Consider the following 27132-nt stretch of genomic DNA (forward strand, 5'->3'; position numbering starts at 1 on the left):
GATGTAAATTAAAATACCTCCAACCCTACTTTAATTTATATCTTCTGGCCCCTCTGGTAGACTCCTTTATACATCAGTGGAGTGAATGTAAGTAGTACTAAGGGCTCTTAAGTTAGTGCGTAAGGTTCGAACTTACATCGCCTCTGAATTTAGGCCTCAAGTGCATTATTCACTTTATATCTCCTTGGTTTTCTGGTGTCTACTGCATAATACTAATCATGGTTGGGAAGAATCCGCAATACTTACATACAATGGATGAGTCCATGACACAGCTGTAAGTGAATTTCTTTGCTCATCATTATTTTGGTGGTTTTCTATTCTGTAACTACGTATCTGTTCTCCATTTTTCAAACTTGTTCTTATACTCTCATTCCAATTTTGGTTTTTTTGTGTGTTTGTTTTTTGGATAGATTTACCAAAAATCAGACCGAGGCTGTATGGGCTAGTGACTCCGATCAGCACTGGTGCGGATGGAAGCTTCATCTCCAATATTCTCTCCGCAAGCCATCAAAGAAGATTAACAAGGGATGTATCCCAAAGCCCCAAACAACTGTATTTTAACATCACAGCTTTTGGAAGGGAATTCCATCTCAGGCTGAAGCCTAACACCCATCTGGTGGCTCCGGAGGCTGTAGTGGAATGGTATGAAGACGCTGTGGAAACTGGAAATGGAACTGAGGCTGATAACAAAAGTCAGACTAGAAGCACAACAGAGCGGATATGGAAAAAAGAGCCTCTGTGGACCAATTGTGCATATGTTGGAGACATCACTGATATCCCAGGAGCATCTGTTGCTATTAGCAACTGTGATGGTCTGGTAAGATTTATTCCATGGCATATATGTTTGGATCTTTATCCCTTTTCCACAAAGCTTTAGTTACTGTTTAAGTATCCAACAGTTATGATCTAATTTGGTTAACTTCATTTTCTAAACCCATTAGAAATTGCACCCTTGTTTTATGTGGAGTCATTGGGCCTCATGCTGGAATACCTCCACTGCAGGACTTATCCCTTATTGACATCGTAGGAGAGATACAAATCAAACCTGTTAGTGTGGTATTTTGGTTTTTGTGATCTGTTGCAAACAGGGAAAATAAATGTAACAAAGTTATCGTTAGCAGTTTTATAGTCCGTGAGCTTACAAACGATATAAATAAATAGATGTGTTTATGTACAATATTATTATGCATATTTTGAGGTGCAGCACATTCACAGACTGATCCCCCAAAATAACAATGACAGTTTAAAAATAATCAGGCATGTTTCTTTAGGAAAAAAATAGACCCCTCTTTTTCTATACTATTCTAACACTTTAAAAGCATCAGTTGGATCACAGTACTTATAGGTGATGTGTTCGGAAGGTACTTTGGTCTGGTTATTATGTTAGACTAAAGTATGTCAGTGTAGATTCAGCAGCGTTATCTGTAAAGATAGACTGGGTTGGTGCACAGATGCCGTACATAAAGATTGGACATATAGTGACTGCATATGCAGTTCATTAACTCAATTCATGTGTCAAAGAAAGCTAATAATACTTGCACTGTACTCTTTAAGTAGTAGAAGCAGTAACATAAACATAATTGCAACTTCCTGGAAGATTAATATAGAGCTTTTATATACTGCTCTTCAAGAGAGAAATGGTATGAGCAGGCCTGCAACAACAGATGTCCCTTCTTTGAAAGAGCTTCCCATCTTGGATGCCAGACGCGTAAATGATTTGATCCCATTCTACCTTAAGTACTAGCCAGCTATGCTCCTCTGTTTCTGGAATGCAATGTGAAGTTGTACATTAGTTTATTTCATGGAAACCACTCGCTGGTTTAATGAACTTTCGTTAATTTAAAGAAAGGAAATCTTCATAATTGACATTTGTTTATAGCTGATATGATCGATTTGCTGGTGGGTTTTTTTAATTATTTTTTTTATTTTTTTTAAAATCCAGTTTGGTAATAGTACGCACAATTTACAAAGATAACGTGCAGATTTTTGAGCCCAGTATGTGTCTTCATATAAGCCATGGCTATGGTGCTCTCATTCTAAATGAGCTGCTGAGGCTGGGAGCTATGCGTTATCGGTAACGCTTCAAGACAGTACATTGGATTAGACAGAGTTAGATTTAGGTGTGTGGCTGCACAGGCAAAGAGAGACGTGTTGCTGAAAAGACGCCCTTGCTGAGTGTTGCGTTAATTGGAATGGAGTAGTTCCTGTCCTTGCTAACCTCCACTTCTATAAGCAGAGGAAGGCAGGTAACGTGGGGTCCTAAATGAAAAATTAGGAGGCTGATGATGTGTTTTTCTGGGGGGGAGATGGGCCAAGAAGAAATGCTCTAAATGGTATTTAGCCCCCTAGGTAACCTAGGGTGGGGAGTGAATAACTGCACCTAAAGTGCCACGGCTTTGAGCAGTAGTAACTCAGGCCACGTGCCTGCATCTCTCTTTCCCTGGGATCCTGTAGAGGGGTGAGTGGCCTGCCAAGGTGGGGCTGGTCAGAGATCCACACCGAGCAGCTGCCCTCAGTATCTACCTTTTGGGATCCTGGGAAGCTATGTAGTAGGGAGTCCACGTTCTGATGCTTGTGTAGTCCTCCTTCCCAAACTCATCCCTCAGGAGTGGGGAAATTCGAGTGAACTCTGCAAAATTCCTCATTGTGAATATAGGGCCAAATCCTTTTCCCATTGGAGTCTGTGGAATTTTGCTATAGAGTTTAATGGGATTAAAATTAGGCCCTATAACAGGGGTTCTCAAACTGGTGGTCAGGACCCCGCAGGGGGTCACGAGGTTATTACATGGGGGGTAGCAAGCTGTCAGCCTCCACCCCAAACCCCACTTTGCCTTCAACATTTATAATGGTGTTAAATATGTAAAAAAGTGTTTTTAATTTATAAGGGGTTTGCACACAGAGGCTTGCTATGTGAAAGGGGTCACCAATACGAAAGTTTGAGAACCACTGCCTTACAAGCTATAGTATTCAACCCATGTTTGAAATCTGACTGAGAAAGTAGTTTTTAGCTTTCAAATACAGAGCTGAAATATGAAGCCCTGAAGGCCTAGCTTGTGACATTCCGGTAAAGCTGGCGGTGAAGTATGGATTAATTGATTAAATGTATCTCTGTGTGTTTGGACTTTTTTATTACTAGTAACTAATAATAAAAAAAAATCTAATTTATAGTATAAAAAATGCAGGGCATTGCCAATTCAGTATAGAACAGGGGGATTTTATCTCTGATGTGAGGTACGTGCTGCACAGAGCATGTGAAAGTAACTATTTCTACTCTGCTTCCTTGTTGTTACCCCTTTTTTTGACACTCACCCCATTTTGATAACTTATTGTCAGTATTGGCTCCTGTTCCACTCAGCTTGCCTCATTTGCTTGTGCTGTCTATTTAAACCCTCAGGGACAAGATCCTGGCCTCCCCTCCAGCTGTTTTGCTCTACTCTACAAAACAGGCTTCACCAGCTACGTAGGGATTCCCTCTGGGTAAGGGGAATCTCTGGGTATCTTAGCTGCTTTGCCACTCCCAGTCCCTGGCCTCCAGAAAGGAGTTATCACCTGGGGAGGGGTAGGGGGGGAATTAATCACTATGGTAACAATTCACTGACTGTGTAGTTTATAAGGTAAGTTTGATATCTTGAGTAGCTAGAATGGAATACTTGGCTTGCTACCAGTCAATGAAAATCCTGGCAAATTTTTGTTTTGTGAGTAAGTAATCTGAAATAAGGAGGTTTTTAATAAAAACTTCAACATAAATTGTAAGATACCTGCTGGTAGTTGGGCACATTCTGTATTTCATTAAATTGTACTTGTGTATATATATTACTAGAATTTATATTGGCTTATTACCAGGTTTCATACTTGGCAGTAAGGTTGTATTGCTGTTGAGAAAATAATGTGGCCAAATTGTGCTCTGTTACATTGACATCAATGTATAGAGAACTCTGGATTTACACTGGTGAACTGAAAGCAGAACTTTGCCTCTGGACTTTTCCTATGTCTGAATTTGCATTTTAAAAAAACCTGACAAATTATCAGAATTCTTTCAATACAAAACTGTTTATTTGGCTATCATTGCATAAAATAATTAAGATATTAACAGTTTGTTTTTAACATTGCAAGGAAAATTCTTATGTACAAATCTATGTAATGTCTCTTAAGGTAATCCTTTTTTTTTTTTTTTTTTTAATTGGTTCCCAGAAGTGCATGCATAACCAGTAATTTTAGAAAAAAAGCACCTGAGTAATAGTAGAAGCTGTCACATTTTTTCTATGACCATGTTTGAAAGTTATATTTTATAATTCTAGGTTTGTGACTGGCTGGCTAGTGCTATGAAATATGAGCATTTAATGAGGAATCTGTAACTTGTAAAGCCTGTTGACATGAAAATGAAATTTCTGAGTGATTTTAAAGGAAATGAGATGTGTTTAGGAGGGAAAATGGATCCACAATACTGTCTAACACTAGTTTTGCTACACAATGCAGGGCTGAGGCCTTGTTTTTGGAAACATAGTTTCCTTCAATTTTGACGATATATTCCCTATGTTGCTTCAATCACTGTGACAAACTGTAGTATTCATAGTTTGTCAAATACTGTTGTCAGAGTTACAACAAAGCTTATAACTGTGTTTTACTCACCAAGGGATTTCACAGTGCAAAGTAAATCTTTTCTGATTTTGCATAGTAGCATGGAGCCACATTATGCCTTGATTTATACCTCATGCCACCCTATTGAATTTAGTGGGGTTGCCTGGGGGTACAAGTCTGGGCAGAATTTGGCCTGCAGATCCTCAGCATAGCTAACACTGTCTGCCTTTGCAGGGACAAGCTTTAGTGGAAAATGTTTGGAAAAGTGAGGTCTTAACTTAGAATTCAGTTGCCTTAAAGCAGAAATGTTGAAGGAGCAGTGGGAAGAAGGGATAAACTTGGAAGACTATTACGGGAAAACTTTATATCCTTCTGCCAGGCTGACATTAATCAGCTGAATATAACAACATCCCTCAGCTGTGTGAGTCTGAGAAATCAAAGCCTGTGATCTCTGTCACTGGAGAAGGGCAAAGCAGAAAAGCCCGAACTAGCTTGGATCAATAAGTTACAGTTGCGCTGACTGTAGTCTAGGTTAACTCCATTTCTAGAAGAAGTGTTGCCTCACTTTTTCTTTCAGTTCCCTTGCTTTACTAAAGATTTAAAGATAGAACCAGCTGAAATTAATTAAATGGGGTTACAACAAAGGTGCACTACTGAATAGGTTTAACGAGGCCTGAAATGTTTCCCAGAGCTACATTTACTAAGACAAGTACACATAATTTCCCATCACACGTTCATACTCCCTTATTCTTGCTGCGTTCCCTTCTCTCTATTCTCTTTGCAGGTCAGCAATGACACCATAACTCCTATCCCCCTCTGTTTCTGTTTATCCCATCTTTTCTGGTCTGTGAAGAGAGAGAACAGGCCCTATAAGTGTTCAGGAGATGCTTAATTTAGACATAGCTGATCTGATCCGTCGAACTGTGTTAAGTGTACCTTCACCTCTGGCTTACCCCTGTGGGGACATATTTAACGCACCTCTGGGCTAAATGAAATGTTGACTGTAACATATGTTAGTAAGTATGGTAGTTACAAGTTCACTTCCTTTTAAACGCGAAATATGCCCCTGAGGTTGTATTGGTCATTTTATACATTTGACAGGTCTGACTCTAAGAAATTGGGCAGTTACAGCAGCCTTAATGGTCCAACCATCCAAAAATGATGGAACCTTACCTGATCATGTAGGATCTTTTGCTAAGAGAGTATCATTCTCTGATGGAGAAACATGGTGCAACAGAGTTGGAACATAATTGCAAGACTTTCAAAAAGGTGCAATTTAATCAGTTCAAAGCAGATTTGCAGGAGACAGGTTTCTCGTATTTATTTGTGCCTGGTGTAATAAGTGTTTTTAATCTGCATGGTGGAAAAAGTATAGCTGAATAACTCCTGTGCTTTTTAAATACAGCTTTCTAAGCGTGTAAGCTTCTAAGTAATGGAATTCACTAGACTTTAAGTGTAGAAATATCAAGGTAGATTGATTTAAATGTTTTAATCATGACTTAAATCAGTTGTTAAAAATGGACTTTCAATTGCTGTTTTTAATGGTTTGTTTTGTAATAAACTTTGACTAAAGCAAATACCTAGGGTCACCATCATCCTGGCTTGTCTGGAGCTCTTTACTCTCACCCCTGTAGTCTCCCCAGCGTGTGACATACACTCTACAGATCCATGCAGGCTTCTTTAGTATGTTAACATCTGGCACAAAGGAGCCTTCTAAATATTTAGCAGCTTCCATCCAAGATTTATGCAAACCATTATACTTGGAGAAATCCATTGTCCTGCCATGTTGCTGATGGATAACTTCATGTTTTTACCCTAAATATGCTTTTGAGGGAGTGTGTGGGGTGATGGGGGAGGGAGAATGGACAAATACAAGAGGCTCCTGCATTTGTTTTGGTTTCTTCCTTTTGTCATTCAAGGCCAACTGCAACCTGTGGATAGAGCAGCCACAAATGTATGTAGATGTGTTTTCCCCAGCTTCCCTCTTCTTGAGATTTTGTATTTGCTGCTTCCTTGTTGTTCTCTTTGGGCCAGATCCTGATCTCATTGAGGCCAGTGGGAGATTTGCCATTGACTTTAGTGGGACCTGGATTATTGGCTTTTGGTGTCCTTCTCTCACTTTGTTTTGGGCCTGCTGCCTCCTACACTTGGAACAGATGCCTACCACTTGCATGCCAAGTGATATTATAGTGGATGATGAACTAAATATGTGTCAACAATGTAATACTGTTGCAAAAAAAAGCAAACATCATTCTGGGATGTATTAGCAGGAATGTTGAAAGCAAGACACGAGAAGTAATTCTTCTGCTCTATTCAGCACTGATAAGGCCTCAACTAGAGTATTGTATCTGGTTCTGGGAACCACACTTTTTGAGAACGATGTGGACAAACTGGAGAAAGTCCAGAGGAGAGCAACAAAAATGATTAAAGGTCTAGAAAACATGACCTATGAGGGAAGATTTGAGGGGAAAAAAAGAAAAGGATTTGTTTAGTCTGGAGAAGAGAAGACCAGGGGAGCTGGCGGGGGCGGAGGACATGACACATTACATAGTCTTCAAGTATGCAAAAGGTTGTTGTTCTCCTTAACCACTGAGGACTGGACAAGAAGTAATGGGCTTAAATTGCAGCAAGGAAGAGTTTGGTCAGACAGTAGGAAAAACTTCCTAACTGTCAGGGTAGTTAAGCACTGGAACAAATTACCTATGGCTGCTGTGGAATATCTTTATTGAAGGTTTTTAAGAACAGGTTAGACAAACACCTGTCAGTATCTAGATAATACTTAGTTCTGCCTCAGTGCAGTGGGGTGGACTAGATCACCTCTGCCAGTCCTACGTTTCTATGGGTCTCTCTTCCAAAGAACTCTTTAAAATGTATTTTTGTGAAGCCATCCAACGTTGACATCCTCATCAGTCACATCGGCATGTGTGATGATAACCTACACATAGATAGCTTCTTTCAGAGGAAGATGTCCAAGCACTTTGCAAACTGTGCACCTGCTATACCCCGATGAGGTAGGTACCATGGGGAGTAAATATACACCTTTTGGAGGGAACTTGCACAAGGTTAAGTTAAATAGCTGGGAGAAGAACCCAGGTCTGCTATCCGTTAGTCCTGTTCTTAGCCCTCTCTGCCACCTGCCAGTCTTTTGAATGGTTACCTGAAGTCATGTCTGTTGGACTATAAGCCCTTGAGGGGGCAGGAACCTTGAACTAGATCTTCAGCTAAGGTAAATCAGTGGAGCTATGTTGCCCCCTGTCTACTGTGGTTTCTGTAAATCAGTTTGTATATGTTTAGCCCTATATTACGGTTTGATCATGCATTCTTTGCGCAACAAACTTCCACTGACTAGGAATTTTGGGCATGCCTAAATGAATGCTGAGATGGACTCTTCATAGCCGAGGATTTGCAAATTGGATACTATTAATTTAGGCTTAAATAGAGACTTGGAGTGGCTAAGTCATTATGCAAGGTAGCCTGTTTCCTCTTGTTTTTTCCTACCCCCCCCCCCAGATGTTCTGGTTTAACTTGGATTTTAACTTGAAGAGTGGTCAGTTTGGATGAGCTATTACCAGCAGGAGAGTGAGTTTGTGTGTGTATGGGGGTGGGGGGGATGTGAGAACCTGGATTTATGCAGGAAATAGCCCAGCTTGATTGTCATGCACATTGTGTAAAGAGTTGTCACTTTGGATGGGCTATCACCAGCAGGAGAGTGAATTTGTGTGGGGGGGTGGAGGGTGAGAAAACCTGGATTTGTGCTGGAAATCACTTTAGATAAGCTATTACCAGCAGGACAGTGGGGTGGGAATAGGTATTGTTTCATATTCTCTGTGTATATATAAAGCCTGCTGCAGTTTCCACGATATGCATCTGAGGAAGTGAGCTGTAGCTCACGAAAGCTTATGCTCTAATAAATTGGTTAGTCTCTAAGGTGCCACAAGTCCTCCTTTTCTTTTTGCGAATACAGACTAACACGGCTGTTACTCTGAAACCAGTCTTTCTAGTATTGGTCTTTAAATTGATGTGCATGCCAGTAGCGCTATCTAAGTAATATATATCACTATAATATGCATAATAATAAAAAAACCTGTAGCTTATTGTTCCCCAGCCCCCGATAGAAATAAAATTAAACCCCAAAACTTAAATGAAGTCCCTCTCTGAGGGGATGCAGGAGAGACTTTTTATTATAGCAGGTGGGTATAGAAGCCTATTTTTAGCAATCTCCTGGCTGTCTGTTGATTTGGGGAAACCTCTGGACTATGTCGTGAAAAGGAAAGATGTTCAGAGTTTCTACCTAGCTGTATTCTTCTTGTTTTCAAGGGTTATTCACCAGCCAAGTTGTCCTCTGAAATAATGATCACCTTAGGGGGCAACTCTCCCTCCCCCTGTTTGTTCCAGGAGCTGTGTGGTCATAGGAAAAACTGAATTGATATACCATAGTATTGCTGTGATCTTACTCCTAGATTAATTCAGGCCAGATGATAGGGGAACTGCATAAATGTCTCTGAGCATTGAAATGTGCAGTCGATTTAAACAAATAGTCGATTTAGATAATTGTTTTTGCAAGTGGAAAACAGTTTTGTGGAGTTTTAAAATGGAGCATAATAGCAATGGGCTGTATCCTCTGAGCTGCATGCAGATGGAACCCGTTCTGCACAGATCCCAGCCCTCCAGTGTGGACAGGGAAGAGGTCAGCCATGGTCTGCTGCAGTGTATCCCTCCCACCTCCATAGGGACCAATGTGATGATTCACGAGTGGGGAGTGCATAGACTAAGGACAGGTGGGGAGTGGGCATGTCAGGGATGCAACCAGGGATCATGAGCATCATCCACCTGTGGACCATGGTGTTTTTCTGCTGCACTGCCCCTGTGGTGGAGAGCCTCCCAGGCAGCTAGTGGCTGCAGGAGCCCTAAGCGCATGGCTCCTATGGAGATGAGGAGCAGGGCCAGAGCCGCAGGCAAGCCTCTGGATAGCCATTTGGTTTGGGAACTGGTCCAGCAGCCTGCTTCTGGGCAAGGAAGGCAGACAAAGCTGAGAGTGATTGAGGCTAAATCTGAGAGGAGATTTCCTCTCCTTTGATCCTCTTCTGTGTGCTTTTCTGGAGGAGAGGGAGGCACAGACCGACTCGGAGGAAGTATTTGCAGTGCTTGCTTCAGTTTTACCCTTTTGTAATGGGGTAAAGATAATGGGCTAACAATGATTAGGATTATTCAATTTAAAAAAAAAACAAATGTGTTTCTTTTCACACTTCAGAATATTTGTTTAATATATAAACATGTTCAGGAGCAAACATCAGAAGAGATTCCTGACTCACGTGGTTACGACCAAGATGATTCTTTTGTGGGAAGGGAATGTTATTGTTGCCTCACTGTAAAGCACAGATTATCAATTGTCAAGATCGCTTGCAGTCATTGTTGTATTGGATCTATTGTTGTTTGTGGTCAAAATGGCTGGCCAAGAGAGTGCAACTTTCCTTATAAGATGCTGACCTCATGATGGTTGATCTTGCTCTCTAAAGCCTTGCTTGGGAAGACTGTACTCTGGAAAGCCCTGGCCTCTGGAACTGCTTTCCACCATTAGCCTGAAAGAGTCTGGGTTTGTAACCTTCACCACACATGATAAAGCCCAGGGGTGAGATTTTCAAAAGCATTCAGTACTTGTGTAATTGCTCCTGTTGAAATCAGTGGGAGTTTACCATTGAAACTCCCACTTACTGTTTACTCAGGCTTTGGTTTGAAAGGGTGAAGATTGGGCCTGTTACCATTTATAAATGAGCATAGGTTGATTTTTTTGTTTGGTTTTTTTTTTTTTTTTTTTTTTTTTTGGTGCTGGCATTGCTAACTAAAATACGATTCATATTTTTAAAAATACCAAACAGAGGTAGATTTTGATTCATTTCTGTAGCACACAGAGGCAATATGATAGGTATGTTAGGTTTGTCTTAATCCAAAAACACAGTATAGAATGCAAAATTGTGCACAGCGCTTGCCAAAATGCATGCAGAGACAGGATTTTTGCATAGAGGAGCTTACAGTCCAGCTCAGGTTGGCTTTAGTTTCTACAGTCCTCTTCAAGATAATGGGGTACTTACACAATAACATTAGTGTTAACGGTCGCATACAAAAATAGATGTGACTCCATTCTGACTTTTAAAAATGTGTTTATGTATACACCATCTTCTCCTGTTCAACGCACAATGAGCAGTCTGTGCAGTATTCCGCTCCTCTGGTATCAGAAATACATGGGCATGTAAGGACGTGTGGGCTGGCTATGTACGTGTACTTAAATGGCCTGGAATTAACAGTGGGGTCACGGGTATTACTTTTCACCTGTCTGCAAGGTTTCCTCATCAGTTCTGACAATCGGTTTTTATGTTATACCTGAGTCATCAACCCAGGGAGACAGATATCAAGAAAAGAGGATGTCCGCCCCCTTCATTCTTTATGCAGGAGGCTTGGGGAAAAGGCTGCAAGAGACAGCAGTGGTGTAAAATGCATTATGGACATGTTGCCTACATTCATTCCATGCATCTGAATAGCTTTGTCAAGGAGCATAAAGGATGCCTGCCTTCTAAAATAGAACTCACTATTGCAATGTCCATCTCCTAGTTCTAGAGCCTGGTCCTCCACTATTCCAGCTCTCCCTCTAACCTTGAGACCCCTACCTTTCCTTTGCAGTGCTCAGGTCCTGAGAGCATTTATTGTAACTTCTCCTCTAGTACCACGTTTGTTTTGGCCGTTTTGGTCCCAGTCAGAGTTGCAGCCTAGGGCAATAATCCTGCTCCTGTTGAAGTGTATGGCAAAATTTCTGTTGACTTTGGTGGAGCAGGAGCAGGCCCTGTCAGGCAGTAAACTGTACCTAATTATTAATGAATGTTTAATAATTAATAGAGTTTTGAGGTTCCTCATGACATTCAAAAGTTTCTTTTGCCAGAGAAGAGGGGAGACCAAAAAGCAACTGCCTTGAGCAGGACCACAAAACTCGATGTAGAGAAGATTAACAGTTATGCAAGCCCACTGGGGCAAAAGTGGTAGTAGAAATAATAAAGTTGTGTTTGAAAATGCTCATCTTGGCAGCACAGATCTAGCTTTATGGTACTTTAATGCAGTATTGCTAGTAACACTATTATGAAATATAAAGATGTACTGTAATGCAAAACTATGCTTCTAGAAAGTCACATGGGCCTTACTTAAATCTTATGAAATAAAAGCTGCTGTGATTTTGAAATGGAAACTATCCTCTTTATAATTCTAGAACCTAAAAACTATATTTGCAATATCAAAGGCTGCGATTTTCAAAGCCTCTTAAGGGATTTTGGAATTCCTTAAGATTCTGAGGGATTCATCATTAAGATGAATGGGAACTGAGCATCAGCCTAAATGGTTAGGGGTATACTGACTTCCCAGCTGAGGATCATACCCATAATATGTTTCCAGGTGTCTCCCTGGCTGTGTGTGACTGCTGAGTGTAGTTTAGAGTGACTGGTCCCTTGTTGTTTGTTTGCTTGATTTTGTTTTAAATCCAATATATGGGGCAAGTGAGGCTGAATTGCTCAGTCTGAGTAGCAACTTGTGTGTTTTGGTGATTTCCCTCCTTTGCTGTCTTGTCTCTTCGGAGTGTGCACTTCCTCTTTATCACCAGATATGCTGCTCTTTATGTGACAGTTATAATCTGCTTTGAAAAAAAAATCTATGTCACGTGCACCTCACTGGTATAAATTCTGAGAAATCCCAAACAGTCCATTTGTGGTCCAGCCTACCAGTAACATTTATGAATGTAGGATGCAATATTCTTTTTAGTTTTGTGTGCATTTGAAATAAAGTTTGACCATAAATAGAGTAGCAGAGAAATGCTTTTAGGAGCCGAGAGAGAGCTGACCACTCCATCACAATGTGCCAGACTTTAGCAGTGTGGATTTGATTTAAATCAAATTGATGTAAATCACTTGGCAGGAAGACTCAATTTAATCATGGTTTTCTACATAAAAGTGCATTCTTGTTGGTTGTTATAATCTTAATGCATATTCTTCACAACTCAGAGATAGATGTAATTTCATTTTTAGAAGATACACACTCTGCATTTTTAAACAGTGATTTATTTTGAAAACTTTTCAGATTAGTTTTACAGCTATACCATAAAATGAATGATTGTTTGGTTATTTCATTTACCAAAGGTAATTGAAGCAGATATGACTTTATAAATATCTCCCATTCAACAGGTTAATCAATATTTGGAGGATTTTCTTGCCATGCTGTATTAGGAGGAGAACATCACCAGACAGACATTTAAATTGTTTTATTTAACTAAAACAACAACGTTAAGTATTCTGGATTTTTTCCTTCAACAGCAAACATATAATATTTTAACAAAAAAAAGCACATGTCCCTCGCTTCTCACATTTATCTCCAGACATCTTCTCCTTGTCCAGATCTATTCCTCCCCCAACAATCTTCTTTCATTGAACTTTTTGAAACTTTGCACTTTTAGAGAGAGGTAAGAGGTTGACTCTGTGTACACAAATTTGCAGAGGGACAATAGAGTTGAGGTCTTTTCTTTCTCATCTCTACATATTTATTTATTTATTTAAAACATTTTTTTTTTGTGAACAAGCATGTTACCTCTGGAGACACAAACCCACAGTTTGAGAACTGCGAAACTAAGCATCTCTGATGGTATCTTCTAGACCAGGGGTTCCCAGACTTGGTTCGCGGCTTGTTCAGGGTAAGCCCTGGTGGGCCGCAAAACGCTTTGTTTACCTGAGTGTCTGCAGGTGCAGCCGCTTGCAGCTCTCAGTGGCCACGGTTCACTGTTCCCGGACAATGGGAGCTGCGGGAAGTGGTGGCCAGGCCTGTGCCGCTTCCTGCAGCTCCCATTGACCGGGAACAGCGAACTGCAACCACTGGGAGCTGCGAGTGGCTTTATCTGTGGACACTCAGGTAAACAAAGTGTCTCGTGGCCTGCCAGGGGCTTACCCTGAACAAGCCGCGAACTGAGTCCCATTGGGTAGATAGAAAGATTAACCTAAATAATCAATACAAAATCCCTGTGGAACCCCAAAAGATTGGGTCCCTAATCCATGAACTATTGAAACTCATTTACAAAACTTTACGTGAATATATAATCCCTATTCCATGCTGAGAGGATCTTTGAGCTATAATGTATCTTAATTAAAACTATCTTTAGATAGGTTTTTTTCCTCAAGCATTTTATTAAAAAAAAAATCCAATTTTTTAAATTAAAAAAAATTTGATACAAAAAAAATCATTGATTTTTATCCACCCTGGACTTCAGCATAGGGTGGGTTTTTTTACTATGTTGTTTCTTTTGTAGACTGATATCTCAAACATTTGAATGTTGGGTGTCAAAAGCAATTAATAAATTTAGGTTTGATCCTGAAGCCCTCCTTATGGAAGCCTCGCCTGAGTAAGGATTGCAAGCTCACTTGTGATGAACTATTGTACGCAGAATAAGCATTTACTGGATTATTTTCCTAATCTGAAAACTATCCTGACAGAGGGATTGAAAAGATTCACTATTTTTCCACATCAGTGATCTAAAAACACCTCAGGGTATGTAACTATTCTTAGCCTTTTGGGGGAAATAATTGGATTTATTAGAGTTACTTTCTGGTTTTCTCATTAATTTTTTCCTAAATGCATATCAAAGCCATAGAGTCATAATTACTTTGGCCTCTTATCACTTAATGGTAGATTGTCAAATACTAACACAAACCTCATTGCCACAGGAACGTTTCTGTGACTGGTCTGAAAGCAAATTACTAACTCACAGACCAGACAAAATTATGATGCTTGTTGTTTTGGTCTTTTAAAAATATGGCAGTACAAATATTTATTGATACCAAAAGTTGGAATTAAATTGTGCCCATCTGCTATCCAGTTTTTTGTTTTACAAGAGAGACTTCTTGCCCTCTCTGAAGTGTTGTGGTTGTACTAGACAGTTGGAATAATTAGGTAGTAACTCAGTACAGTGTACTTCAAGCACCAGACAATGGCAAAACAAGTTCCTATACAACAGTTTCCAAGTACCCTCCTTGCATGTTGTTTGGAGGAACCTCACTTATAAGCGTGTGTGGAAGTAAACTTTATTATTTAAAAAATCATTGTAAATATGGAAGAGTACTGTTAAGATTCCAGTATGAAAGAGTTTTATTTTTTTTGCTGTAATTTCTAAAAATGAAAAATTTCAGGCCTTGATTATGCAAACACTTAAGCACGTGCTTAACTTTGCTCACACAAGTAGTTCCCCAGCGGCTTCAGTGGGACTGTTCTTGTGAGTGAAGTTAAGAATGTGCATAAATTCAGGAAAACATTTTTATTCAGGACGTCATTTAAGAATGTGCTTAACTGCTGTCCTGGATAGGGATAGACTTTAGCATGTACTTAAATGCCTTCTTGAATTGGGGCCTTATTCATAGGTTTTAACCATTATGATTATATATTCTGACTCCCTGCATAACACAAACCATAAAACTTCACCTAGTAATTCCTATATTAAGCCAATATATGATATAGCTAACACAGAAGTTCTTTTAGAAAGATACTTCAAGGTGATGGAGAATCTAGTAGCTCCCTGTGTGAGCAGTTCTAGTTGAGTATTTCAGATTCTGTCTTGGTTTATGTCAGTGGTATAAGTGCTGTTTCTTTAAAAAAGAAATTTCTCTTTTCTGATTGTTTTGTAACCACTTATTTACAAGGGACTTCTGTTTTGGAATGGTCCTTTAGCTTGTTTGCGCCGATGAACAGAGGCTGTTCGTATTGTAGTTGTGACTCATTTAGTATTTAATATCCCATTAGAAGAAGAAAACTGTTTTATTAACATGTCTACATTAATAATTGAGTGTGCGTGTGCGCTGCTAAATGTATTATCGTGAGTGTGTGTACAGCAGTGTACACGCACTCACACTCTCTCTAATACATTTAGCAGCACAAACAGTTCCTTCTATGGAATGGGATCTGAATCAGTGGGTAGCATAGGTTTAATCATAAGCAACATACAGGATTAAGTTGTACAGCAGTCTTTTTCAAACTTGGATAACTGTCCTGACCACGTGTTATAAAAATCATTGTCTGCTATGAAGATTGTAGGTTTTTGTTTTATTTTACGTTTTAAAACTAATCTTACATCTCCATATGTATGCCCACTAGCTTTTCTTGGTGGGAAGAGAGTTCTGTCTCCATTTCATTATTGGAGAATATTGTGCTTGAAGTACTAACATATTGAGCAATTTCCTATCCAGTCCAGAACGTCCTACCTCAGGGACCACCCCCAATATAGTCTCAGTTCCAGCTAATTACATTGGATTTATCATTCTTTCCTTGGTCTCATCCTCTGTCTTATTCTGATATTCAGTTTGGGGCAGGAACATGCGGTATTTTTTTCTAGGCTCTATTCATTCCAACTTCCACACTCCAGCGCACCGGAGACACTTTTATAATCCAGTCTAGTCTGCTATGTTTCTTAAGTGTTGTATAGCAAATAAAATTTTAAATAGTATTTATCAGTTTCAGTGATATGGAACTGCCATCTCACACTCTTTAATCTGCTTCACTAGAAATTTCAGTGTTCAAGTATTATTCCCAATTTCATGTATTCTTGGTTAGAGGTTTCCTATGAGTTGCATGAAACATGGTTCAGTCATCCTTTTCATATCACCTGTTGCTGGTTCACTGGAAAACAGAATACATAGTAGAAATGTGGTGCAAAGATGAAACAGGTAATTATGGACATAAATACCTGAGGATGAACGACTCATTCACCTGGATGAATTCGGTGATTTTGATGAAAAACTCTCGCCATGTGTTTCTACAGAATGATTGATTGTCATGTGTTTGAAGAGGGCTAAAGGCACAGATATGGCTCGGAATTTCAGGACAGGGATTGCTGGATTTCTGGGCACTCTTTTTTCTGTTCTTCCTGTTTGTATCCATTCTAGCCCTAACCAATGACTGACACTAAAGGACAAACTCTTTTCTCCCTAATTACAAGCCCAAATTGATAGGCTTGGTGTGAGGATGGGAAGCATATAAACTTTGTCCTCCCCTTATTCCAGAGAGATGGGCTTCTCTCTAAGGATCCAGGAGATGTTCATAGTGGTCCTGCCACTATCTTAAGAAGAGTTGGACAGCCAAAGTTAGGCTGATACTGCCCTGTACATCTCCATGTGCAGTTCTGAGCCAGCGGAAAGTGAAGCAGAGGTCAATTGTGTTTCTTGGCCCAATGAACCAGAACTGTAAAAATCACAAAACACAGAAGCCAGAAGACCTATTTGACTAGATAAGCATCTGACTTCATGATCAGGGCTGCTAAGAAACTTCCTTGCCAATCTTTTCCTGGGACTCGATTACAACTGCAGCCAGCTGGAATTATTGCTGAGGGGGACTAGTTTACTCTTCTCAAGGTGATAATAAACAGGTGAGGAAGCAATTCCACCAACTCCCAAACCTCCATCTGAGCTGATGAAGCCTACGTGAGCCAGTCATCAAGGCAGGGCAAAGCATGCAGCTTCCTTAAATGAAAAGGCACCCACACCACAACTATGATAGCCTCAGAGCCAATGCAAGGATAAAGCAACACCTGAAAATGTTCTTGGTGCAGGAGGAAGTGCAAGAATGGTAGACACAATGGGTACATGCAGGTAGGGATTGCCAAGACATATGGATGTAACGTAGTCTCCATGGTTCCACTGTCACCACAATGTTTTCCTCCATCTTAAATTTCCTAAAGGCAACAAAGGAACTGAACGATTTCAGATCTAGTGCCTAGCCAGAGACTGCCTGAATCCTTTGGCGTCACCAACAGCAGAGAGTAGACCCCTTACAAGAGCTCTTGGCGCACATTCTAAAACAGGTTTGATGTCCAGCTGAGGATGTATAACTTGCCCTGTTGCTTTCCAGCTCTCTTGTGGAAGAGAGATGGAAGACGGGAGAGTCTGTGGGAAATCAGAGAAGACTGGAAACCCATAAAGGATCCTGATGAGATAACAGAGTTTGCCTAGTGGTCTGTTTTGATTTGCTCTCATTGCCAGTGGTGAAATGGACCCTGCCCACTCTCAGCAGCAGGAGACTTGCTTCCCTAGGTCGCTCCTGTGGGGGAGCAGGTCCTGCCTCACCGGAGGGGGACTAGCTCCCCCACCCCCAGCAGCGCATTCTAGAACTCTGATGTCCCAAACGACCAGACTAGTTCCTCACTCTAGACGTGAGCTGAAGTTTGGAATGGGTGGCTCCCTCATTATCCCCTCAGCTAAACTACTCACATGCATATTTAAGGAGGTCCACCCAACCTCTGAGAGGAAATCGGGGACCTGTCAGTCCTTCCCTGCCTGAGTACACTCTTCTCCAAGTCTGTGTCTAGGCCCTGGTCCAGCCCATGTGGACGGGTCACCTATCTGGTCACCGGAGAGGAGCGACATGTCTGATGGGGGTCACCCCTGACTGAAGGATTGTGCCTACTCCACAGTCATTGCGACATACTGACATTTAATCACTGCTACGGCTGTTGCAGGAACCACTCACACGGAGGTTGTGGATGGTGAAAGGCTAAAAAGGGGCAGGGCACTGCTGGTAATGTTTATAGGACATTTGTTGGAAAACCAAAGAAAAGTTTGATGCTGCCTGGGAGGTTTATCTTGAAACAGGGTCTCTATTTATTCTCCTTTCAGGATGGGGGCAGCAGAATATTTAAATAATTAAAAATAAGGCTGAAGGTAGTGCTGATCCCTCCCCTTTGACAGCCCTTCTGCACAAGTCCTGGTCCCTTGATTAAGAGGAGATAAGATGGCCGATTTCAAAACTGTTTTCGGCACTCTGTTTTAGGCAGTGTGGATTTTTTCCCCCCAGGATTTCAGTGTCTTTTACGGTAGCTTTAGCGATAAAGGGTACGTCTTGTCTGAGCAAGAAGGGGTCTGAGGGGTGTTTTGAAGAAAATAATAAAAATAATACTTTTTTTTCCAAAATAAATAAGAACAATAAAGGCATGTTGTTGGAAACCTGCAAAACAGATGTCCTGTGTGAAATTCACAAATGGGGATTGATGGGCCATAAATGGGCTTTGCATAAAAAGTTAAAATTCCCAAATGAGTGTCTGTGCATAACATGGTCTTAAAATAACTGGCGCATCTTTTGTCTAACTGAATAATAGTCCACCAGAGGCACAGGGCTGAATTCAGAACTGCTGCATAAGGTGGTGTAAGTGACATTTTGCACGTAGGCATAAGGCAATGTAAGTTGCTGTAGCTTGCATGCTGAGGGGTCTGAAGATGATGCAGATTAAAGAAGGAAGTTGATCACCTACTCGCAGCCTCATGTTAGTTGCTGCCATGCTCCTCTCTTCTGGGAACAGATCAGTTACCTGGACTCCCCTCCCTTACACTCAGTAAGACAAATTGTGAGGTGATATATATGGGGCATGCCAGTAAGTCGGTTTGAGTCCAATGAATATTAGTCAGTGTGACTCGCCTTCTTCCTAGCCCTCAGTGTGGTGAAAATGGCAGCAATTTAGACTTTCTTCTGAACTTGCCACAAAGGAAGGAGATCTGTGTGGAAGGGACCGCATTTTCATTAAGTGCGTATATAGAGCGTCTAGCACAAGGAGGCTGCAATCCGGATTGGGGCCACTAGATGCTACTTCAAATAATAATAGTGTTCTAAAATCTGTGACATTTGGAGTGTTTTTGGTAAAAGGAGTGCAGTTTAAGAAACCTACTTTACTATTCCATGCAAAGAGGCACATGCAATAATGCTACACGATCCCCTTGTTGCATTTCTTTTGGATTTAGCGTTGGACAGAAGAAATAGCAGCTAAATGAAGAGACTTAGCAAACAGTGTGCTACAGGATAGATGGGGATGAGGCGCATAGACAGAAAGGTGAGCTCTGGCTGCCATGGTTATGATAATCCACAAGGTGAAGTTATTCTTCTCAGGTCAATATTGCCAGCATTATACGATGGACTTTTTGGAACTGGAGCCAATATGAGCTATCTGGTGTACTTTAAAAATAGCCACCTCCATCACAAAAATAAATGTGTAAGTTTTGAATGTTAAAAGTGTTTGTTTGAATCCTTTGTGAATTTCATCTCGTACCTCCCCGATGGCGAGTTGAAAATTTTACCCAGTTAGACTAAGTGGTTTGCTTTCTCATTCCGACCGTTTCATGGTTAGATCTGGAGATTTTGTTTGCTGCTTCAAAGTCAGTTTAATGCATTAATCTGATGTCCTATTTGAACTGACTAAAGTATGTTGTGAAACACTCATTGGTTCATTAAAGCAAAGCAAAGTGTTCCGCCAAACCTAAGAATTAGGCTGCTAATCCCACTGTCACCCTTGTCCACAAGCTCTAAACTCCAGGCATGGTGGAGCAGTGCTCCTGTCCCCCGCCTTTTAATGCATGAATCAAAGTGCAAAATCTACATGAAACTCAAAAGAAGAAAAATCTGGTACCATTTGCAGCATTTGGCATACATTCCACCTGGAATATGGTGTAACGGAATAGCCCATTTCTGGAGTGGTGGTAGCGTAATAATACATCTGAGCTCATGAAGGGGAATTGGTTTTGGTGCAGGAGCTTTAACAAAAAATGAACTGGAATAAGTGGGTGGTTATTGGATGCTTCTTTAGGTATTTGTTTAGGAGCTATCATTGAATCACACCTTTTATCCTTGGCCATGTCTTTTCAGAACACTGGTTTTAGGGCAGTTTGACATTTCCCTTCTGAATCTTTGCTTTCGTTACAAAAGGTGGCATCTGCTTCTTAAATTGTCCTTTTCTAAACTCACAAGTAGCAGTAAAATAGGCCAGGCTTATTAAAATGAGTAAGTACAACTTTTTAAAATAGTTTCAGTAATAAATAACAGCTTGTGTAATTTCTGTGGGGCGTCGATCGCATACACGCATACGACACATGAATTGGGCACTCATTCACGTTCTTCCTTCACATATCACATGTGGTGAAGTATGTGTCCCAGTAAAAGAAAGTAAATAGATCCTGAAATAGTCAATGTTCTCACAACTTAATCCTTGTAACCTCTCTCAAAGTTCTTATTGACTGTAGTGTTTGCACTGAATTTGAAACTGCATTTTGCAGAGTAGAGATACAGAAGCCATATTCAGTAATAGCTTTTTTTGATGTTCCTTGTTTATTCAGTGCTGTACTTGCTTGTATCTGGAATTTGACCTCAGAGCTGCATGGTTTGAGGTACATAAAGGGAGCAAGAACAAGACTGAAATGGGCAGGAAATGTAATGCTGGGTTATTTGGGGAGGAAGCAAGAAAGCAATAAGTTCCTGTTTATACGGTGAGAGAATTTAATTTCAACTGTAGGTTTTAATCCAACATTTATTTTTGGTAGATGCCATTGGAATTTTGCATACAACTTGATAAATTACAAAGACTTTTAATTTAAAACAACAGCAAACATACAGAAGACTAACTTCCCTACATTATTTGCCTTACTCACTCCCTATTTTTCCTTTCAGTCTTGATAATCCATTTTATTTTATTAAATCTGTTATAAATCTGTAAAGTGCACAACTGTGTTACTTTTGGAGGGGGCAGAAACCTATGTAGGTGTGTTGCTCTTGGCCCCTTTGCGGGGAAAAAAGCCCTTTTTTCAAGAGGTGGAGCAGATGGAAAAGTACACAATACTAGTGGGTTCATAAATATTGCCGACTCCTGGCATTCTGGCTGTTTGAGTGCTGGGATTCCTCCATTCAGTATAAATATTTCACGGTTTTACTATTTCTTCTATATGGTAAGAAAATCTGTTTTATGGGATAAGTTTTTTTTTTTTTTTTTTCACCCCTACTTTTGAATGAACTTGTATAGTATCTTTGAAAGTCTGATATTTCAAGACTGAGTCTGTTAGCTGAGTCAGAAGCTTACTGATAACATTAAGTACTATGTGGTAAAGGAGCCAAATTTTTGAAGCCTTCCAGGATTTCATTTCCTATATTCTTGGAAGGCTAGGTGATTTACAGGGGCAAGTCATGTAGAAGAGGATACAAACACTGTAATTTGACACAAGTGAAATGATCAGTTAAAACCACTGAGCAAAATTAACCACTGTCCCACTGTCTTTTAGAATCATAAGAATTTCTCTTTGGGGCATGGACTGCTATCCTTTTTTTCTGAGGTTATACAACACCAAGCACAATGGGGTCCTGGTCCGTGACTGGGGCTGCTAGGTGTTACGGTAATACAAATACTAATAATAGTAATTTTCATGCTTGATCAGCTCAATGATCTGTCTAGTCCTGTATCATCTGGCCAGTAATAGCTGTTCCATAGGCAGGGGCAAAAAACCCAATAATGGAAAGTTATGGAGAAGGCAGAGCCAAGGTGCAGCCTGTATGCAGCAGGCTCTCCTCCAAAGCCAGTGAAAATGCTACCAGGAAATTTTATATGGATATAAGATATGAAAAGAATATGTATTAATCATATGAACTGGATTTTCAAATGAAGCCCAAAGCAGTGAGGTGCCTAACTTCCTTAGAAAATCCTTGCCACAAGTTGTAAAATAATGCAGTATGTCAGCATAGTCCTGGAGCCTTACACTTTTACCTGTCTTGCATGAGATTTGCTGCCCTACAGAGTGAATACCATTGGGTTCCCGCAGGACAGGAGGAATTTTAAGGCTGCAAGGCTGTACGTTCATGTTCAGATAAATGATGGAACATCCCGACTCATTGCCAGCGTGGGGGAACAGATGTCTGTAGACTGCCAAGAGATTAAATTCACCCCTGTGCCAAGGGCCCACATCTGGTACTGCTAGCCCCAAGTGATCACAAGTTTATGCCAAATAATTGAGATTTTAATAAATAATATTTTTGGATTTGTTGATCCTTCCTAGTTTTCGAACCTTTCAAGTTCATGTTTTCAAGATTTTCTCTGCTTCCATGAGGGCCATAAACTTTTTTTTTTTATACTTGAAATGGAATCTTACGATTCTCTGACAATCCCATGAGTCTGGAGGCTGTGAAAATGCCAAACATGGCGAGACTCTTGATAAAATCATGAGTTGGCAACCCTGTGTGCAGACAGCCCATGTATAGGATAGTGTTTGAGTGGGAGGTGGTACTATAGGCCTTGTAGTGGCCTTCTGCATGGGATGACATTTGCCTGTAAATGTGTAGACTTGTAGCATCTTACACTACATCACTAGATATTTCACAATATCGGGGTAACTACGTCTGTATTCCTCCTCCATGGTAAGGCCAGGGCACCCACTCTGAGGCCTCTGGCTCCCCATCTATTACCTCTCTTGGGCAGACACACGACAGTCTCCCTCCTGACCGGGATATTTTAGGTTACACTGTTCCCTGCCTATACTGTAAATTCCCCAGCAAAGTCAGACTGCCGAAGCAGGCCTGCTCTGCTTTTCTCCGCAGAAGCGATACATAGTGTAATTGCCACTGTTATAAATTAGCGTACATCTCTTTCTAAGCAGAAACATTTATTTTAAGGTAAAAGCATTATAGAGAGAACCTATTTAAAATCTATAAAAGAACTTACGTGCATCCTCAGGGCACAGCTTCAAAAGAATGAGTCCACAGGTTGGTAATTTTGCATTCTCCCCTGTTTCCGAGGAAACCCACTCACCTAAAAGTTCAGTCTTGTTTGGCCCATTGTTTTAAAGAATCCGTTGACGGTCATAACATGTTGCAGGGTTTACATTAGTCCTGTCTCCCCCTTAAAGAAGTTTATATACAATCCCACAATAACACACACAACGTTTGCATTTTTTGGAAATGTACTTCTAAGATACGTAAGGTATGTCTACACTAGAAATGCTACACCAGCCTAGGGGTTCATCCATTGCTGTAGTAAATCCACTTCTCTGAGAGACAGTAGCTCTTCCCTAGACCTGCGTTGTCTATGCTAGGGCTTAGGATGGCTTAATTGTAACTCACAGGGCATAACACAACTTTGTAATGTAGACCTGCTCTTCAGCTTAATTCAGTAAAGTTTGTCCAGGATATTGAATGAAATTGCCATATCTGTCACATAGAGGTACTGTGTTTGTCACATACTTCTGTAAAGATAGACAGATACTGGGCTCAGTAAGAAAACTGACTTTAGTGAGCAACCTCAGTACATAGTTTTCAATTTTTCCTAACTCTGAGATCTTAAAACCAAATTCCTTTTTCGAGGACAATGTGTGTGTCATATTTGTAGCTTTAAAATTAATCTGTTTGGGTTATTCAAGCACAAAAAAGTCATTTTTTCCACATAAAAACAAAAGTTCTTCTCCCCTTTCTCCTTTTTTATTTTCACATAACTCTTAACAATTATTCAATGGATTTTTCTTGGAATTTCCAAAAGAAAAAAAGCTCACATTTGTATTGAAACCAATTATGAGAAATTGCAGTCCAAAGAATTTGTGTGTGTGTGTGTTGTAAAGATTATGAATGTCCCCGGTAGGAGAGGTTTCAGAGTAACAGCTGTGTTAGTCTGTATTCGCAAAAAGAAAAGGAGTACTTGTGGCACCTTAGAGACTAATCAATTTATCTGAGCATGAGCTTTCGTGAGCTACAGCTCACTTCATCGGATGCATACTGTAGATATGCATACCATGTCTTCTGCAGTTTCCACGGTATGCATCCGATGAAGTGAGCTGTAGCTCACGAAAGCTCATGCTCAGATAAATTGGTTAGTCTCTAAGGTGCCACAAGTACTCCTTTTCTTTTTCCCAGTAGGAGAGTAGCAGCGTGATCATCTTAATTTAATTTTAGCCTTGCAGGATGACATAGTAATATACTGCAGTTTTCTTTTTCTCTTATGCACATATAACAAAATATTGGTAACTCCATGTGTTAGAATAAGGGTCTGTTTTTCTTTTTATTAATATTATCACTAGGGTGAATCTAACTAGTATCCTGGGAGTCCCTCACTGCATACACAAAATAAATAAGAGCATGAGAAAATTTCTTTTTTGGTTCATAAGGCTGCTCAGATGTGAAGAAGAAATTAACAAGGGGTCATTCTAATTTACAGCATCCCATCTCAAACATAATCTTGCTAATTACAATTCCAAAATTCCAAATCCTACATTCCAGATAGATTAATAGATTTTTAAAGGGCACCGTTTTGATCACTGAGTCTAACCTCCTGCATGACACAGGCCACAGAACTTCACAAAGCGGTTCCTGTGTCAAATTCTGGTTGAACTAGAGCATATGTTTTGGAAAGACGTCCAGTCTTCATTTATAGAATTCAAGTGCTGGAGAATTTGCTACATCCCTAGGTATATTGTTCCATTGGCTAATTACCTCACTTTAAAAAAAATTGCACTTTATTTCTAGATTGCTTTTGTCTAGCTTCAGCTTGCAGCCACTGGATCTTGTGTCTAAATCTGTTAAATGAAACAACTGTTCACTGTCAGACATCTTCCTTTCATGTAGGTATTTGTAGACCATGATCAAGTTACCTCTTAATCTTCTCTTGAATTGGTTAAATAGATTTTATTTAGTCTGTCTGTATAATGCAGATTTTCCAGACCTCAGATCATTCTTGTTGCTCTTTTCTGAACATTTTCCAGTTTGTCAGCATCCTTTCTAAAGTATGGACACAAACTGGAAACAACATTCCAGCAGTGGTCTCACTAATGCCACATATGTAGGTAATACCACTTCCCTGCCCCTGTTTGATATCCTGATGCTTATACATCCAAGGATCACATGTGTTCTGTTAGCACTGGGAGCATATTTTCAGTCAATTCCTGCCATGATCAGTAAGTCCCTTTCATAGTCACTGCTTTCCAAGCTACTGACCCATCCTAAAAGTGTGACCCCTCTTATAAGCATATAAAATGATGTTCCATTTCCATTTAATTTCTGTAAGCATTGATACACTTCTGGGTCCTTGGATATATTGTTTCATGTTCATGCAGACCTAATGAGGACACTTTTTGGTCTATCTTATCATGCCCCAATTCAGTGAAGCACTTAGCACGTAATCACTTTTAAATCAGTGGGATATAAAAACACACTAAAAGTTAGGCACATGCATACATGCTTTCCTGAATATGGATGGACTTTAGCCTTTGCCTGAGTGCTTTACTGAATTGGGGCTGAAATGATTTAGGGATTGGAGGTATTGAATAGCCACTTAAAAATCAAAACAAAAGATGGTGGTTCTAGCGATGGTCCTAGTGGGTATTCACTGTGGGTTCACATGTGCTTTGTGTATCTGTGACTAGAAGATTTTTCACCAGCAGTGTCCATTGCTCCATGCCTGTACTCTGTGTCCTCGGTTCAGAGCACGAGAAGGCAATCAGGATGGCGCAGACCGACCATCTTTCCAATTCCTTTCTGCCGGTTGTAGTATGATATGGAACTTCTCGGTCTGTAGCTTTGCTAGCATTCCTGCTCTAATTCATGTTTTTTGCTGTAAGTAATTTCTGTTTAAATAGTTTTTAGTGTTGGGGTTTCTCTCCCCTTTTACCTCCAACATTAGGGGCACCTCAAATGCCCAAGATCCCCAGCTTCAAATTCTGCCTGAGCTGCCCCTGAGTCTTCCCTCTTAGTGATCCTAAGGAGAGCTGTTTATGCTTTCTCAGGGAGTTGCACATTTCTTCTAAGTGCAAGATCTGTCATTCTGTCCTCAATCCCTGCAGTCTCATGAGCTCCAACTCCATAGACATTTAATGGAGCTTTCTCTGGGGGCCCAATCCAACCCTGGGCCTTCTGGCTCTCCAGTGCACCAAACGGAACTACTAAATAGTGCCCCTCTGGCCCTGGTGTGGTCTTGCTCTGGATGATCAGAGCTCAGGCCCAAGGACTTGTCCAAACAGAGATGTGAGCAGGTAAGGGCAAGCTCCTGCGTAAGAAACAGGAGAAATTAACTCTTAAATCCTCTAAGATAAGGACTGCCTTTCCTGTACCTTCAGGATCTACTAACACTCCATGTCCCAGTACAGATTTGTCTGGAACTCACTGGGAGCATGGATCTGCACCATTGGTACCAAGAGCCACGGGTGCTTTGAAACTGCCTGCGCAAGAGGCATGACCAAGCTCTGGACCAAGGGAAAGAAGGGAACAATCTCCTTATTTACTGACAGTACTGCACCGCAAGAAAACTGACCCAGCAATACTAGGGCTCCCTGTCCAACCCAAACCTGCATTGTCTGCTCCTCCATTCGGCTAGGCCTCAATATACCATCTTTGAGGACCTGGTGATTTGCACTGAGCGGGTCCGATAGTGTCCAGAGACATTCTTACACCAACAACACGTTATTTGATGCTCCCGCCGAGCAGCTGCGGCAAAGATGCACCTACATCATCAGTGTGCTATTTACGAATCCCTTCCACCAGTCATGGCTTCGTAAGACACGCAGTACCATTAGCCCTGCCTTTGGAGTCAGAGGACGTGTATTCGTCTGACAAGCAGAGGCTAAAGCAAGGGTTCCTCTGATGGTCCTGAGGCATGAGATGAGTCCCAATAATTTCCAGAGTTTTCTGGGTACCCTCTCACTCCCACAGTGTACATTACTGGGCCTGGGACCAATGGTACCCTCCCTGGGCACCCTGGCTATATCCATATGA

The 27132-nt window shown here is 40.7% G+C and overlaps 1 protein-coding gene across 1 annotated transcript in view; it reads left to right on the forward strand.

Moving 5' to 3' along the window:
- Nucleotides 1–27132, forward strand: part of ADAMTS3 (ADAM metallopeptidase with thrombospondin type 1 motif 3) — a 187200-nt gene that overhangs the window by 11343 nt on the left and 148725 nt on the right. The window contains 1 exon segment of the mRNA XM_073340380.1: nt 411–817. Within this exon segment, the coding sequence (XP_073196481.1) occupies nt 411–817 (407 nt within the window).

This window comes from Lepidochelys kempii, chromosome 4 (genome assembly GCF_965140265.1).
Source record: "Lepidochelys kempii isolate rLepKem1 chromosome 4, rLepKem1.hap2, whole genome shotgun sequence".
Taxonomy (NCBI): domain Eukaryota; kingdom Metazoa; phylum Chordata; order Testudines; family Cheloniidae; genus Lepidochelys; species Lepidochelys kempii.